Source organism: Podarcis liolepis (assembly GCF_965112155.1).
Source record: "Podarcis liolepis genome assembly, chromosome: 11".
Lineage (NCBI taxonomy): Eukaryota > Metazoa > Chordata > Lepidosauria > Squamata > Lacertidae > Podarcis > Podarcis liolepis.
In genome coordinates this window covers 18,666,528-18,684,933 of record NC_139565.1, presented here as the reverse complement: position 1 = coordinate 18,684,933, position 18,406 = coordinate 18,666,528, and the positions used below count along the sequence as shown (strand labels likewise).

Here is an 18,406-nt window from a genome sequence, read left to right as displayed (position 1 = left end):
ACTATTGCAGTACTATTAAAACTCTCATTTGTTCGTTCTTGGTTCCCACACTACCAAAAGCAGGGGTTTTTTTTTAAATCTCCCCATCTTTCTACATCTCTCTACCAATCTTTCTCTGCTTTCCTGGCCTTAGGGAGAGATGAATGCCTAAACTGTGTATCAGATATTCAGAGCAAAAGCCCCAGAGCTCCTGTGATGACCATTCAACTCTCTCATGTGATGAAGTCAGTAGGACTTGGGCAGGAGAAAAATGGAAGACTGAAAGCATGTGAGGCCCTAGTCTGACCGCAATTTCTCCCTACCGGCAATTTTGGCAGCAGGACGGGGAGCAACGTACTAAGAGAAGCTGACCTAAAGGTTCACAATCAAACAATGGAAAATGAGAAACAAAGGAAAGGAAACATTAATGTAAAACAGCCTGCCTCTCTCTGAAGGGATCTCACAAATTTCACATCCACCCAAATTATCCTTCTAATTTTCCTCTGAAACTACCCCTTCATCTCAGCATTCCCAACCCATAGTTTTTTCCTTTCCTAGCAAAATAATAAGCATAAAATAAACCCCAGGATAATGGTAGAAATTGTTTTAGGAAGAAGTACAGTACAGATGTTACTAAAACAAATAAAAATTAAAACCAAGGCAGAAACTACTCAGCTCTCTCCCCAGAGCCATCACAAATATATATGCTGTAAGATAGTCTTGTTTACCAGAGCAACATTTTTTTCTGCAACTATTCCCAGTTCCAATGTCTTGAAATACAATTTATTTGCTAAAATAGATAGATTTTGTTGCTCCTGTTTATACAACAAGGATTTTTCTTGGCCTGCTTCTCATCTTCATGCACGTATGAGTTTGGTTGCTTGCAATGGAGATAAAAACCGAAATGTGCATATGTGTGTGTTTGTGTCTCGTGACAAAAACGTTTCCTCCATTTCAATGCTGTTCGGTTGCCCAGAATGTAACAGGTATAGCCAACATATTTTCAACAATGTAGAAGTCATAACAATAATATCTACTTTTGGGATAACACAAACACAAAGGAAGAAAACAACCATAATTACGAATGCTAGCAGTCACTACTGCTACTGTGTTCTGTGTTAAATCTCTCAACCATTAGCAAAAGCATGCCAGCAATTGCAAAACATTTTCATCCAAAATACATAGCGATTCCCCCTCCCCTGGATAAGACCAGTTCACATCCCCTAAGAGGATCAGTTTCTTAAATTATTATTTAAATACTTTTTATTAAATATTTTCTTTATGCCTCACCTGTTGCAGGGGAAGGCAGAGAAAACAGGCTGGTCCCAGCTTCCGTTCCTTCTCTGTAGGAGATTCAAGTAAGAGAGGTCAAAGTTTGGAACTGGGTGCTGGATATGTTTGGAAGATACACAGGTGGATAGATTTAGAAGTAGGAGAATGGGCACAGCTGTGGATGATTATTTGCAGTTTAGGAGCATTGCATTTTGTCTTAAAAGCACAGAAGAGAAGTTGCTCATAACTGACTTTTGTAAGCAAAGGGGATAATTATTTTTTTAAAAAATATACACTACATATCCTACCTTTGAATATGAATTTAATTAAAACACCTTCGGGCTTTTAAAAAAACGCTGTTATTTAATGTTAAGGCCCCCTCTAGTGTTTGAAAGGCAACAGCAAACCGAGTTTATGACCAGCTATTTTGGCTTTCAGAATTTAACACTCTTGTAAAAGAATATTCCAGATTTATCGGGCATTTCCTCTGGTCACATGTTAGTGAAGCACTAAAGCAGCCATAATTAATATTTGCAAGTTATTTTTTTGCTTTAGCAGACATTAATTATTCCCAGTGCTAGAATGTTATTATTTAATTTTTTAAAAGGCATACATAAGACTTGCTGTAACAAAAATCTGTGTTACTTTTTTTGGGGGGGGGAGGGGAATCAGTTTGGACCAACTTCTCTTTAAGATAAAATGCAATGGTCCTGAACTACAACTCAGAATCCACAGCTGTGTCCATTCTCCGACTTCTAAGTATCTTCACCTGTGCCGTTTCCAAAATTGCCTCTGCTTTATGGGTGTTGCTGCAGCCAGAAGATGTAGCTTGGCTGCAGGTGTAAAAGTCACACTGTGGGTCTCAGAGGCTGGGGCTGGCTTGCCTAATGGTGAGAGCCTCAGCAGATACGAAGCTGGCAGGAGGGAGGCGGTAGCTGTAAATAGTGAGGGAACTGAAGTCTCTCCTGTTTGCCTTCCTGCCACAAACAGCAGTGGTTGCTGGTATGTATTTCAATAAACATACAATTAATATTGTATAATGTTTAGGGAAGCTTTTCATTACACTGGTACCTCGGGTTACAGACGCTTCAGGTTACAGATGCTTCACGTTACAGACTCTGCTAACCCAGAAATAGTACCTCGGGTTAAGAAGTTTACCTCAGGAAACTTCTGAAGTTTACCTCAGAAATCGAACCGCAGCAGCAGCGGGAGGCCCCATTAGCTAAAGTGGTGCCTCAGGTTAAGAACAGTTTCAGGTTAAGAATGGACCTCCGGAATGAATTAAGTTCTTAACCCGAGCTACCACTGTACTGATGCTTTAATGTATTTCTACATTATTTTATTTAATGTATTTCCACATTCCACTGTACTGATGTTTTAATGTATTTTTAATCTTTTGTTGGAAGCCCCCCAGAGTGGCTGGGGAAACCCAGTCAGACAGGTGGGGTATAAATAAATTAATAATAATGATGATGATAATATATTCAAATCAACAAACCTCCCACCCACCCATCTTGGACCTTTGAAAGATTAAGTTAGTAAGGAAATTTGCTTCACATTAATTACTTTGCACTTGTTGCACAGCTACAAACCTTATACAGCCCTGCATTAGAGACAAGGTCAATATATAGTCTCTAATACAAATACAAACAACTGAGAAGTGGAGAGAATTTTCCCAATAGAAGAATTGTGTTGCTGGTTTTTGTTTATTTGTTGTCAGAGATGGGCGCTTTCACAAGCAAAATCTGAACAGCCTATTACATGTACTAATCTTGAATCAATGTCTAAGCCGCTTTCCATTAGTCATTTCTCATATGCTGAATTGGGGCAATTAAGTATGTTTCACGGAATATACTTTTTTTTTTTAGCATAACTCAATTTACTGTCATTACAACATAAAAAAAATTATTAACAAATATTTAACACTTAATAATTGCTCTATTTTGAAGTATCACTTGTTTTCAGATTTTGAACTGGCAGAAAGCTATCTACTTCTTGAAGAAATATAAATGTTTATGTACCATTTATACTCGAGTACAGTGGTGCCCCGCAAGACGAATGCCTCGCAAGACGGAAAACTCGCTAGACGAAAGAGTTTTCCGTTTTGGAGGTGCTTCGCAAAACGAATTTCCTATGGGCTTGCTTCGCAAGACGACAATGTCTTGCGAGTTCCTGCTGGTCCCCCCCCTTTTTCTAAGCCGCTAAGCCGCTTATCAGCTGATCCGATCAGCAGATAAGCCGCTAAAAGCCGCTAATAGCACTAATCCGCTAATCCGTCAATGGGCTTGCTTCGCAAGACGAAAAAACCGCTAGACAAAGAGAATCACAGAACGGATTCTTTTCGTCTTGCGAGGCACCACTGTATAAGCCGACTTTTTCAGCACATTTTAAATGCTGAAAAAGCCCCCCTCAGCTTTTACCCGAGTGAGGCGGGCAGTGGCAGCGGCAGCGGAGGCTGCTTGTTCTTCCTCCGCCGCTGCCGCCACCACCAGGTTTGTGGTGTGGTGAACCGGCTTATACTCGAGTCAATACGTTTTCCCAGTTTTTTGTGCTAAAATTAGGTTCCTTGGCTTATATTCGGGTCGGCTTATCCTTGAGTATATACAGTACATCACTCTTAAGGTGCTTTTTAAAAAAGGGGGGAGGGCAAGTATCTCAAATGATTCATCAATGTATTTACGGATTGATACATACACTGTTCTTTCTCGAATCAAGTAGAATCTCCATATAGATTGATGTCCAATTCTTCAATAGCTCGGATGGTTAAGAGTGTGGTGCTGATAACGCCAAGGTTGCAAGTTTGATTCCCGTATGGAACAGTTGCATATATTTCTGCATTGTAGGAGGCTAGACTGGATGACCCCCCAGGGTCCCTTCCAACTCTACAATTCTATGATTCTATGTGTGGATAATAACCTCCTAATCGCAGGGTGTTTCTTTCCTACTGGAGGTACATGGATTAGAAAACCCGTACACGCAGCAGCCTTCCAATCACAAACCGCCCACACAACCCTTTGTGCAATTAAAAATGTACAATTTTTCCTCCGTCGATATAATATTGATGTAGAGAAATATTACATTTTCAAAGGGCTAAAATGTCTGTTAACTGTGTCTACTGTTATTTAACAGTAGAGTTTCCTTTGACAGATGTGCACTGGAACAGACACACATGCTTAAGATCTTGGGCACAGACCTAGCAAACATGTCTGTGCTGCTCTTCCACTCATTAACGTCAGAGCTGTACAAACAAAGTAAGCTGGTGAGAGACGCAGCAGTGCATGATGGATCACACTCCTGTGTCATTAATAAGCATCATGCATTTCAACTGAAAATATGTACTCAGAAAATTTCATCATACATGGTTAAATATTTTACCAAATAAACGGCAATTTTAGTGGTTTATTGAAAATAATCTATACTTTGTTGAACATAGTCTCCAAGGTGACACAGCACAATGAAAATTAGATTTTAAAAATAATTGAAGCCCCTTTTTCCTTGTGCAATTTTATTGAAATTGTGCTTTGATATAATTCTATTAAAAAGCAAGCAGGCAAGATACCTATCAAACGCATAATCAAAAATGCTATACAGAAATGTAGAACTGGAGTTAAAAATGATTCTATAAATAAAACAAGTTAGACAACTGTGCGGGGGGGGGGAGAGACGTATAATGTTCAACCGTCTATAAAAAATTGAAATATTTAAATATATACAAACACATGTAAATGGTCAAAAATTCAACTGATGCTCTTCTCTCAAAGACCTCAGATAGTAGAATAGGGCCACAGTTAAGTCTTGGAAGACAAAGCAGAGCATACACACAAGTCCTTTGGGATCAGGGTCTCGGCAGAGACCCGAGCCATGCTTTATTTTACTGAAAAACAAAAATCAGTTCTGCAAGTTTGGATATTTGCTTCTGCTTCTTTTGGTGAGCACCTCGCTGATCTGGCGATCGAGCTCATTCACAATGTGGTCTTCGTGGCTATACACTCCTGTCCTCAGCAAGGTATCCCTCTCCTCTATCAGGCGTGCAAGGTAGTCATCTAAACTCTCGTCTACTTGCCGCGTGTGAGAATTTTGCATCTGCAACCCCAAAACCTCTTGGGGATCTGGCAACTGCTTTTTGTCTTCTTCTTCCTGTTTTAATCTAAGGAGGAAAATCAGAGCAAATTCAGCAGATGCGTTTTGCATCCCGATCATCTGTATTTGAGAACCAAATGGCCCACTAAAATTAATGGAAATGAAAAGCAAACTGAACAGAAAAGAAACAAATCCGATTATCCAACGGGAAGAGTCATCGTGCTTACTTTGTTGCATAAGCCTACTGCTGGGAGACAAGAATGTTTTTTGACCCAGTGCCTATGTTTCTGAGTGATTTTTAACAAGAATTAAACTGTTTGAAAACACGTAGAAGACACAAGGTCAAAAGGTACAGGAAGTACCGAACCATTTAAAATATAAAGTGTTATGCTCGCTAGGGAGCTGACAGCAGGCACCATTAATGTGTCTTTTTATGCAGCAAACAGGTTTGCTTAGAACAAGAGGTAAAAAAGAAAAGCTTGCTGTAATAGCTACAGTCAAGATAAAAAACTGGGTCTGGTGGCCTTTGGCATAGATTTCCTATAATACAAGACTGTTATATTTTATAAATGGGCAAATATTACCTAAGGGACAGAAAGCTGTGTTCCTTTACTGGACTGACAGCCAATTAAATTTGACTTAGCTGAACCTTCACCTATTCAGCAGCAGAGGTAAAAATCCAACAAATGGTACAATACCTGTTCAGTTCATTTCTGATATCCTCTAGCTCTTGCCGTTGCGCCTTCCCTAATTCGTTGTTTTCTGCTGCCAGATACCGAAGTCTCATGTGCTCAAGCTCCTGCTGCTGTTTTTTAAGGCGGGCCATGGCACTCTCTTGCTCACGCTAAGGAAAAGCCAAGGCATCTACATTTAATCTCCCACAGATGTACACATTTATTTTGTTTTTTTACAGTTTACCTAGTTTGTGTGTGGATTGAGATCTCTTTGTCTTTCTCTCCAACACAGGGAAAATATTGCTGCGGGGTAACTTTCCTACAGAGGTAGTTTACAGGCATTAGACAAAGATCAAATTGAGTAAATGCACTGCAACTCGATATACGACACCTCCAGTTTGGAAGAGCCATAGAAATAATATGCATCAAGGAAGCATCAGCAAATCTTGCTCAATAAGTAGGAAAAGGCAGTAGGTTATTACGAATGACTGAAGCACCGGAGCAGTTTTACTGAAGGGTCAACTAAGTTGTATCCACTAAGACTGACAACGGTGAGGAATAAAATAAATACCAAATTTAAGCAATAATATGCGAACCTCCACACTAGATTAGCTGTGCATGATGCAGCTCTGTTGATAGCCCACAAATGAAACTTTAAAACAAGCACATTAAACTAGGACAGATATACATTAGATGATAGCCAGTGCTTTGTTTTAAAAGAGGAGACAGAAAATATTGAAAGCACGCTGGCTCATCTTGACTATACACAGAGGCTTATGTCATATTTTCAAATGGTCTCTCGTTGCTATCAAAACCGGAAAGTGATTACAAGTGCCTTCTGGACTTTCCAACAATGACACAGTCTGATAGTTGGAGAGAAATTTAAGATTACGGTAACACACATTAATAGCGGGGGTGGGGGATATCCAGTAGACTACGCTGTACTCATAAGACCCCATCACTGCCTCTCCATAGGAGCACACTCAACACAGTTTCAGTTGTACTAAGTGTGTATATTAAACACCATTAAGTTAGAAACAAGCTTTGACTTATATCCTGTCCCCTACCAACCTAAGTCCTAAATGAGAAAGGAAAAAAAATCATATAGTCTGTGCATGTATCTCCCCATCCATATGCAAAGAGAGAGACATTTGGATGTCTCATGTTGAGATCACAGAAAACAACATGGCTACTCAACCTCTCCAATCAGTGATCTGATGGCACAAGGGTGCATAAGAAGGAGGGGGGAATATGCCAGCCCTAGAGGAACTAATGGGAGGAAGACTGGGGAAAAACCCCAATGAAACAAGAGCACTGGTATTATTGAGGGAGAAGCCCCCTTTCACCTTCTGTCCTAGCCAACTCAAGTCCAGTAAGGCATTTACTTTGTCACAGATTCTCGCCTTCCCATCAAAGTAGAACCACTCTGTAAATCTATTATTTCAGAGGTCCCCAGACTATGGCCCACAGGCTGGATAAGGCCCGAGGGACTCGTTTATCCAGCCCACGGTGACCCCCGCTGCCCACTCTTACCGACGCAGCGCTGCACTGCGTGCCTGCCCACTTCCGGATCGGAGTAGCACTTGAAATAGCTTGGGCGCATGCGCAAGTGTTATTTGCGCATGTACAAGTGTTATTTCTGGTGCACATCCGGGTCGGAGGCTGGTGCACATGCGCACAAGCTATTTCCGGTGCTCCTCCTACCCGGAAGTGTGCCGGAAATAGCATGGGCACACGCTCCCCCGCCCTCTCGGCGCTGGAGACACCAGCCTGAGGTTCAGTAAGTTTGCTGACCTCTGTATTATTTTGTCCTATCAAAAGCCAATTTGATAAGATTACTGACTCAAGCTTGGGTGAGTAGTTGAAGGGCCCTATGGGCTATTATGGTGCCGAGTTGAGGCAAAGACGGCAAACCTAAAGAGGATGTTTTGATTAAATGTAGGAAGTAGCTTGATATAGGCTAGTTTTCTGTAAATCAATTAGAGAAGGTGTCTTTTTTGAGAAAAACATGGATCACTAGACTCCAGTTCCTATGTTTTCTTTAAAGATACCTTGTTGTCGGGAGACAATGGAGGAGTGAGCCTTTGCGGGTGAAGTCAAACTGCTGGAAGGTTACCAAAATCCAGCTTGAATGAGGATCATCTTGGGTAGCTGAATATATGAGACTACTCCACCTTAAAATTCCAATTTTACTATTGTTACAGGGCTAAACACGGTATTATTGTTTGAGTTAGTGACCTGCATTTTATGATGTTTAATAACTTTAAACTTGTATTGGTTTTATATTGGGAATTAGTTATGTTAGAAACCACATTTATTTGACACTAAAAGGTGGTTAAAAATCTTAATTCTCCACAACCAAGACAACTTGTTTTCTGTACCAGTTTCTATGCACATTTCAGACACTAATGAGAAAAGAAAAACATTTACTATGCTGTATAAAGCCTAAGGTAATTTTCACAGAACCCAATGAAAGATATCTGTAGAAATCATGACAGGTGTCCAAGCCACGACACAAGGTTACATATAAACATTCTTGTGAGAGCACCAAGTAATTTTTTATTTTAAATATTTTACATGCTTCATAGTTTGAGAATGATTCTCATACTACAGTCCTATGTCTAACGCACAAGATTTATGATGATCTGAAACACATGATTTATGATGATTAGCTCAGAGGCTTGTAAAAAAAAATGAACTGTTTGCCGGTCGAATTTGGGGTAGAAAAGATTCTTTATCCATGTTTGGTATTGAAATGGGAGCTGCTTCATTCAAACTGCTTTCAGATACCTCAGCCTCATACAATGGACTTCCATGGAATGTAGCACCAGTGTTTTGCTGTAATGGTTATGTAAGATTACTGAAAAGCATGCCATCTGAAATTCATCTTTAAACATTCTTGTCTGCTTCATGCAAGTTGTACAGTTCTCCTTGCCCTCAAGTATCTTTGATCTTTTTTAATGATTTCATTGCTCGGTTTCGTGCTTTATATTGCCGTAAACCGCTGCGATGTATCTTTATGATACAGCGGTGCCCCACAAGACGAATGCCTTGCAAGACGAAAAACCTGCTACACGGAAGGGTTTTCCGTTTTTCGATGCGCTTTGCAAGACGAATTTCCCTATGGGCTTGCTTCACAAGACGAAAACGTCTTGCGAGTCTTGCGATTTTTTTCGCCCCCCCTTTTCTAAGCCGCTAAGCCGCTAAGCCGCTAAGAGCCTTTTAGCCGCTAAGCCGCTAAGCCTTTAATAGCCGCTAAACCGCTAATAGCGCTAATCCGCTAAGAGTGTTGCTTCGCAAGATGAAAAAAACCGCTAGACGAAGAGACTCGCGGAACGGATTATTTTCGTCTTGCGAGGCACCACTGTATATAAATATTTGTATAATTTGAATAAATACATTAAATAAAACTGCTTAGGATCCATATACCCTAAGGACTGCCTTAATCTACATGAAAATGTCCAAGTTATAGGATAATTCACAGAGGCCCTTCACCAAATCCCTGAATCTTCTGCAGTGCAGACAGTGGATTCCAGGGGAAGAGCCTCCTCTGTTGTGGCGCCCTGGTTGTCGAGCACTTTTCCCAGAAAGGCTCTTTTCATTTGCCCAGGCCTTTCAGTATAAACTATTAGGTGTCCTTTTATGTTGTGAATTTCCTGCCTTTAAAAAAAAAATTAAAAGAAAAAGAAAAAACATAATTTTATTAATCTAGGTTTTCAAGATAGCCTACAAAAGAGAACCATAAAACCAATATATAACAGATCAAAAAACGTCAGAAACAAAAGCAATTATCTTTGATCTTTCTAGCCATACTTGGCCTCATTCGGAGGCAACTAGCTAGCCTGAATGTCTATGAGGCACCACTGTTTTTAGGGTACCAGCAAAGTAGTAAACAGTTCAGAAGGGGCATCCTGGCATCACCTGCAAAGTATTATTGAACTGATCCTCAGATCACATAAGCATCAAGCAGCTTGGATTTCACAAGTCTAGACAACTACAATAATCAAGTCATCCTTCAGCAACCTCATACTGTATTTAGAGCTACAGAAATACAAAAAGTGGATTGTAATAGTTTACTTCCATACAGTCCTAGCACAGAGAGTGTGTGTCTAATGACCCCTTGAGAACAATTTCAATGATCCCATTAGTAAGTAATTACCTTGATTATGTTAACCACATATTGATAGAAAATATTTATCTACTGCTCTAGGTTCTCTGGAGTCTGTTATATCTGAATAGCCAGGGTACACTGCTGTTCACAAACCAAACACCTATCTAGATTCTTTGGAGAGGCACATAAAATCCTTCATTGAGAATCGTTTTCCTTACTAATATCCACCTCATGAAGAGCTGAAATTTATGATATTTTCTCCTATTTTCAGATGCAAAAGCTAAAAACTCCTCTCGTCATTTTATAGCAGTTCTGAAGAGTGGGAAGAACTGTTGGCATGCGAAGAAGTTGAGTTCTGTGTCTGCATTTCCCAGGAGGAAGGCACAACCAAGATACTTGAGTTGTTGATCACAACTCTCTCATGTCCAGCGCAGAAGAAAATTTCCCAATAGCAGCCACTGACAACAGATACTTAACATAGAAAGGGAACTTTGTAATCCCTAATGTCAAATTACAAGGAGACGCCGTATGAACATGGTATTCAACCGTGGAATGGACTACCTTGAAAGCTGATGGACTCTCCTTCATTGGATGCTTTTAAGCAGAGTTTGAATTGCTATCTATCAGGTTGTTGTTTTTTTAACCATGATTTCTTCAGGGCATGGCATTGGACCTGACATGGTTCCCTTCTAACTCTACAAATCCATGATTCTATGCAACTCCCAATAAACAAATCAATACTGTCTAAACTCTTGGCCTCCAAGTTCTACAACAGCAACAAAAGTAAAAAAAATTAGTAAATCACGAATATTAAAAAATTAGTAAATCACTAATATTTTTTTAATCAATCTACAAAATAACCCTTGCATTCTGCCAGGTGCTATAGCTAAGAGGCTCTTCAATCAAAGGAGAACAATCTTTATTTTGTCATAGCAGCTTATAAATCCAGAGGGAAGATGTAGACATACACACACTAGACTAAACAATGGCTAAATAGCAGCTACAATTCACTCTCCCACTTGTACATACCAAGCAAGTCTGTGGGAAAAAACGTACGACTGAAGCGAAGGAACTCAACTCCAGTTTTCTGAAAATAACCCAGAGCTGACAACTCAGTAGGAGGGTCTGGATGGTTTCAAGACACAGTTTTTAACCGAGGCTCGGACTTCTAACTGTTTTTTAAAGCAAAGATTTACATCCTCTCCTTGGCTAAATTACTTGTAAATTAATCACATTAATTACCTTGAGAGGATAAGCAGGAGGCTGGACAAGATAGAGCCAGTGTCAGCCAATAAAGTCTGTGTTTGTTTAAAACAAATGCACTAGTTTTGCTGTGAACAAATCCACACAGAGTACAAAAATGGTAAGACTTAAACTCTCTAATAACCACTTATCTCAAAGGCACATACTTTTGAGTTTTTACAGAAACATTCGAAATCCAGACAGATCCCTTTGTAATCACCAAAAGCTGAATTGCAACATTCTTTCTAGTTACAACTGCACTGCAACATTTCTCCAATTTTGGACTTCTCAGATTTACAAGCGTTGGCAATCTTATTGTCAAAAATTCAAGCTAAAATATAAATCGGTATATCAAAATATGTATTTGCTCTCTTTTGACTTCTGAAATTCCCTCATAAAGTCTTGACTTTAGGCAGACTTTGGCAAAGCCAGTCTTATCGCTAGGCGAACTACACAGCTGCCTATGGAGGCAAAATGTTTAGGGTGCATGGAGGTTGCAGGAAAACAAGGTGGGGGTCTTTCAAAAGCGGTGTCATAGAGATGCCACAGGGGGGTTCTCCTGCCTGGATCTCCCCCACCCTGGATTAATTTGAGGTAGCCCTCAGCTCCTGGAGGAAGCAGGGCAAACAGAAAACACACTTCCTCTGAGAATGCGCAGAGTGAAGAGGGGAAAAGGACTCAAGAGTTTGCCTAGGGCACAAAATAGCAGTGGACTTTGGTGTTCATCTAAGGATGTACATTACAGTTTCATTAGTCTGTTGCAGCAAAGAAAGCAATGAGTCTTGTGGCACCTTAGCAACTAACAAAGTAATTATTTGGCTTAAGGGATGCAGGTGGCACTGTGGGTTAAACCACTGAGCCTAGGACTTGCCGATCAGAAGGTCGGCGGTTCGAATCCCCGCGACGGGGTGAGCTCCCGTTGCTCGGTCCCTGCTCCTGCCAACCTAGCATTTGAAAGCACGTCAAGTGCAAGTAGATAAATAGGTACCACTCTGGCGGGAAGGTAAACGGTGTGTCCTTGCGCTGCTCTGGTTCGCCAGATGTGGCTTAGTCATGCTGGCCACATGACCCAGCAGCTGTACGCAAGCTCCCTTGGCCAGTAAAGTGAGATGAGCGCTGCAACCCCAGAGTCGGCCACGACTGGACCTAATGGTCAGGGGTTCCCTTTACCTTTTACCACCTCACATATTATACAACTCCTCAATGGAAGACACTTCCATGCAGTAACATGCATGTAGGTCATTGGGGGGTGGGGTGGGGAGTGGAAACCCGTGGTGCTCTAGATCAGACATCCCTCACATCCAACAGCATCTGGAAGGCCACAATGATGTAGGGTTAACAAGGTGCCATCTGACAAATGTGAAACACTTGTGGAAGGAAATAATCTTAATTCCTACATGGAAGGAAATAGTTTTATAGTATGGCAAGAGGCCATCATTCAACTTTTATTCTCAGCTGAAGCAAGAGTGAATCATGTGTGCCTATTTCACGGCACAGTTTGTCTTACTGCCATTAGGCAGATCGTACCAATACAGTTTTGGTACTTTAAAATATGATGGAAATTGATGGGAGGTGGAAGATGAGAAAGCTATTGCGTTTGGAAACGTTTTTTTTGGGGGGGGGGAATAAAGATATAGATAGTCAGAATGGAGTATTAATCAACAATTCATGTCTTTCATACTGAAGTGGTAGGATTACACAAATAAGTTTTCAAATGTTTTGTTAAGCCTTCCATGCCTCCCCCCCCCAAAAAAAAACCTTGAAGCCCAGTTCTCTAGGAAAGTCCTTCCTGAAGCCACCCGATCTCACATTACCTGTGTCCCAGCTTCTGGTTTAGTGCAGGAGTTAGCAGTCTGAGACTGCTTAACTGCCTGGAGAATCAGACCAGGCTCCTAATGGTGGGGTTTCAGAGAAGAGGTCAAGACTGCTGGCTTAGAGCCCGAGCTGGGACCTACACAGAGCCCATCTACTTAGCCCTTCTCTGAGGAATCAGCTGCTTTGTAGGCTACTACACTTGCCCAATGACACGGGTGGCGCTGTCGGTTAAACCACAGAGCCTAGGACTTGCCGATCAGAAAGTCGGTGGTTCGAATCACTGTAACGGGGTGAGCTCCCGTTGCTCGGTCCCTGCTCCTGCCAACCTAGCAGTTCGAAAGCACCTCAAAGTGCAAGTAGATAAATAGGTACCACTCTGGCGGGAAGGTAAACGGCGTTTCTGTGCGCTGCTCTGGTTCATCAGAAGTGGCTTAGTCATGCTGGCCACATGAGCCGGAAGCTGTATGCTGGCTCCCTCGGCCAATAAAGCGAGATGAGAGCCGCAACCCCAGAGTCGGCCACAACTGCACCTAATGGTCAGGGGTCCCTTTACCTTTACACTGGCCCAATGGCACAGGGAATGTGCCAGGCAAGAGGCCAAGAAAAGGCAGAAGACTCGTCTGCAGCCCAAGGAGCTGGCCCTTTAAGAGCCACAGTCTTTCAGCTAAAGTATTAGAACTTGGGCAACGGGGGACTGGAAGAAGGGATACAACCACCAGCCTGCCTTCCTATTTTATCCCTGTCGTAGGTAACTTTCACATGTGGATCAGAATATCCTGCATTCCAATGCCCTATGGCCAGCTTCCATCCATTCCCCAGCTATGGGTTTAATGCAGAATAGAGCAGCTGCATTACTTCTATGCAACTGTCAGGGATTAAGGCAGCACATGCTAAGAAAGCGCCATGTCTCTGATCAGAGGGAAGAGAATGGCAACAACAAACAGATCTTCTTGCCATGAGACTCCTCTCTCCATGTGTAACAGTTCTCTTACTGGCTTTGCTTTCTTCCTCCAAACCTAGGACCATGGGAAGCATGAATTATATTCAACATAGCACTAAGGTGAATGTTCTGTTAGCATAAGGATTTATCCTCGTGCATTGCAACATCCTCTCCCTGTCCTCTGCTGTATTCCCCTAAATCTGTTCTGTGGGTTCTTCTAACACTCTGGAGAAGATCTGGGAACAGTGAGATTAGGAGCATAGGGGAAATCCCCTTGTGTTAGCACAAAAAATATTGGGGCAATATTTTTGCCCCCAGATATTTTGAGATCCTCATCATCTTCATTCTTACAGCTCTTACGTAGCACAGTGTACGAGTCTTTCCCATCACCTCAAAAAAAGAAAAGCCTTTCTCCATCGCATATTTAGTTGACCACCATTTTTATTAATCACTAGGTGATTCCAGAAATAACACGTTGATAATATATTGTGTTTTAATAGCTATCTTCAGAGTATACGGATTGTAGCTGTGCATTTCTATATTTAAATTTTAGTTTTTGCATTGAAAGAGGACTATTACCTGCTTTGAGTAAAAGGAACAGAGAGGGCTAATATTTAAACTAAGATCGCATGGAATAAAGGGGCATTATGCTAAATACTTGAATGCTTTACACGATTCTATAATTCACAGCTTGACTATACTTTCTATTTTTGATTAATGGAAATCTGTTTAAACACTTCTCTGGCAATGGCCACAAAGCATTTGATCGCCTTTCCAAAGGCTTGCCAGCTGGGTTTTGTCATTAACATTTATTAACAATCCAAGATACGGCTTTTTGCGTCTAATTCTCACAACATAAATGTTTTGTATAGTTCTCCAGAGAGCTCTGGTGTGACAAGTTTCTGGCACAAATTACAACCCCATAGCTATTCACCAGAACCAATGTGAAATTAACATGGTATTAATCCAACTTAAACAAAAAATAACACAAATCATCAGAACTTAAGCAGACTTAACATTCCTCAAGGCCTCTAAATTTGTAATTTTATAGTCAAAACACAATGGAGGATTCTTTCGACCAGTTCATTTAAAAGGGTTTCAGTTTAGCTTTAGCACAGATGCACAAAAGAAGGTTAAATGTTTGCCGTGTTCTAAACAAGCTTTAACAGTCTTATTTCAAAGGGAAAAAGCACTGAGAAGTATAATCTAAGTTTTCATTCAGGCATTTGTTAACTTTTGGAAATGGCCTCATCGCTTTTTGAGGAAAGCTTTTTTATTTTATTTTCAAGAAATGGGTGGGGAAGCTCCAGTCCATGGGTCAGTCTTGGCCTGCTAGGCTTTCTCATTTGGCATATGAGGAAGGTTTGGGCAAATGACACCTGCCCACTCTACTCCAGATGTCATATGAATAAGGGCGGTGCTAGGTAAAAAAGACAGGGTTTCGCTAAAGCCCCCTAGCGTGGCTTCCAAAGTGCCTGACAACCAGCTGTTCGAAGCATTGATAAAGCAGAAATCCAGTGCTAAGCAGGATTGCCCATTCCCCAAGAAGGGGGATGCGGCTTGGTCCAGGTGCATGCAAAAGCTACCTGTAAGAAAACCTCTCACATACTGAAACCCAGCACTAAGCAAGATTTCTCTCACCTCACATCAGGAAAAGGAGGGCAATGCTACTTGGTCCGGGTGTGTGGGAGAGCACCCAAACCTGCTCAGTTTGACTGCACTTCCAAAGCACATAGCAAGCAGCAAGGTGCTAATTTCAACAACGACAACAACACTTCATTTCAAAGGTTGACTTTTTTTGTTGCCTGCTTTGTGCTTTGAAATCCCAACTTTGGGACTTCAAAGCAGCCTCCCAAATCATTTCTGAAGTCAGGTGACTGACAGGTAGACAGCCCCCGCCCACCTGTCAAATTTGGCCCATGAACCAAAAAGATTGCCCACTCCTCCTATAGCCAATCATAGAACATCAAAAACAGTAACACAGCCTCTGACCATGATCCAGAGAACCTTCATCATATCATAAGTTGGCTGCGGGTGCTTCAAATAATGCAGGGATTTTTAGGGAAATCATCAATTAAGATGCATCATCAATGAATGCCAATTCTGGCCCATTGGACTTTGGTTTAGGAGACCGTGAACTAGCCCAACTCATTATCTCTTAATCTCAAATTAAAATATACAGTGTGGAAATACTGATGTCATTGAGCAATGTTGTTGAGCAATGAATGTGGCAATGTTTGTGATGTACTTCGTACTCAAGAGAAACTACTTTCTCCAGGCAAAATGCACATCTAGGCCACAATTTTCCACGTGTGTAAATATCACAGTATCCTCTCTGGTTTTGTGGGCTGCAAAAGATGCCAGCAGGTGAGACAGCTATTGTTTTTCTCTCAAACGATGAAAGATCTTTACAAGCATCCTTGATAAACACTAATATCTCCAGTTATTTCTCCTAAGTAGGCACACCGCAGCAAGGCAGATTTGGCTTCACTAATGTATATAGAAGCAACTTCCTCTTGTTGTTCTCATGAGAGTTTCAAGAGTCAGAGAAGATTGGAGGGCCACATTCTGGCCCTGGGCTTTAGGTTCCCCACCACTGATTTATCTTAAACACACCTGTTTAAGCCTTGCTAGTTCCTTCAGCGCTCGCGCCCATTGCTGCTTGTAGTGTAGTTTTGCCTTGGTCGCCGATTCCAACTTCCTTTCAAGGTCCCCCTAATAAAGAGCAGAGCTCTATCAACAAACACTATAACCGTAGGAATAATCTTTATGCAATTGAATATACAAAACTTGTATTACAAAAATAGTTTAGTATAGCATGTAACTTCTAAAGCTGTAACACAATTTGATGTAAATACTGTGGTGCACAAGAATATCCTCGTTTAAGCATTAGCCTTATTTTTATTGTCCAACAAAGGAAAACTGGATTAGTCTGCAGTCTGAGACAGTTCATCTAAACAGTTCATGTAAACCATTTTTAAACATCTTCAAAGGACTCAAAGATAGCATTCATTTTTATATAAAAATCACTCGCTGTTCATATTTCAGCTTAATTGATGATGCAAGACTTGGCATGCCTGATCCTTGAAATTCTAGCTAATGTGTGCCTCTTAGTTTGGTTAGACTGCACCTTTTAAGTCTTCAGTTTGAAAGATCATGTCTCTGCATTAAATAACTCACGCTCCCTCAAAAGCAGCAGAAAATGTTTCCCCCCTTAACTGGTCTTTTTACGCATTGCCAGGCCAGGAGGACTTGTAAACTGCTTCTACTTCAGCTATGAAAAATAAAACTATTCTGTTGGGGGCTTCTGAATCCTGTAGGATCTGGAAGTATGACTTGAGGAGTAATATTCAGGCCATTTCCCTGGTTAGAACTGGATGTCTGAAGCTGCAAGCTCTGTACAGAGGCTCGAGAACCTTCTTCTAGATCAGTGATTCCCAAACCTGGGTCTCCAGCTGTTTTTGGACTATAATTCCCATCATCCCTGACCACTAATCTTGTGAGCTAGAGATGATGGGAGTTGTAGTCCCAAAACAGCTGGAGACCCAAGTTTGGGAAACATTGTTCTAGATGCAGGAGTGAGGAATTGTGGCTCATCAGATGTTACTGGACTACAACTCCCATGGTCTCTGACCTTCAGCTACAATGGTACAGTTTCACTAACCCTGTTAGTGAGTGAGTAAGCAAGGACATATGTATGGACATCCTAATGGTGAACAGAGAGTCCTCATTTCTTTGGTTGTTGTTCTATCACATCGTAACACAGGTTGTTGTTTTTTAAAAAGGCAGCATCTTATACATGCATTGAATATATATGACTGTCCAAACTGATGTTTGTGGGAACCAGATCTGGGGCAATAAAATGAAGTCTGAAGCTATTGCCTGGGAATTTGAGACAGTAGCTTAAAATCTGCATTCTTTTACAAGACTGGCTGGGGCAACTCAGCTAGATGGGTGGAGTATAAATAATAAACTTATTATTAAGAGTCCTTTCCTAACTCTTGCCAATTCCACACCCCAAAAGAGATAAAGAACTGCTTATCAGGAAAATCCCCCAATCTTTTCTTCATAAACTGGATATATGTTACCTCTTCTGAGTCAAAGGCATAGATTAGAATTTTGAAAACTACATACATTCGCAGTGCTGTCAAACATGCAACATTTATAAAGAACAAGCTCAAGCTATCATAAGTAAGAAGAGTCTAAATGAAGCTACTGATACAACAAGAAGGGTCTCTAGAGTTCATGTCCATCTAATGACAGGTGTCTGCCATGAATTAAGAACATTTTGCA

General features: G+C 41.1%; 1 protein-coding gene across 1 annotated transcript in view; it reads right to left on the bottom strand.

The window, feature by feature from the left end:
• Nucleotides 1–4,739: 4,739 nt before the first annotated feature.
• CEP120 (centrosomal protein 120) overlaps nt 4,740–18,406 on the bottom strand; it is a 39,441-nt gene continuing 25,774 nt past the window's right edge. The window contains exons 18-20 of the mRNA XM_083464434.1: nt 16,730–16,828; nt 6,030–6,175; nt 4,740–5,398 (exon numbers count right to left, since the gene is read on the bottom strand). Of these exons, the coding sequence (XP_083320560.1) occupies nt 5,140–5,398; nt 6,030–6,175; nt 16,730–16,828 (504 nt within the window). The 3' untranslated portion in view covers nt 4,740–5,139. The remainder of the gene's footprint in view (nt 5,399–6,029; nt 6,176–16,729; nt 16,829–18,406) is intronic.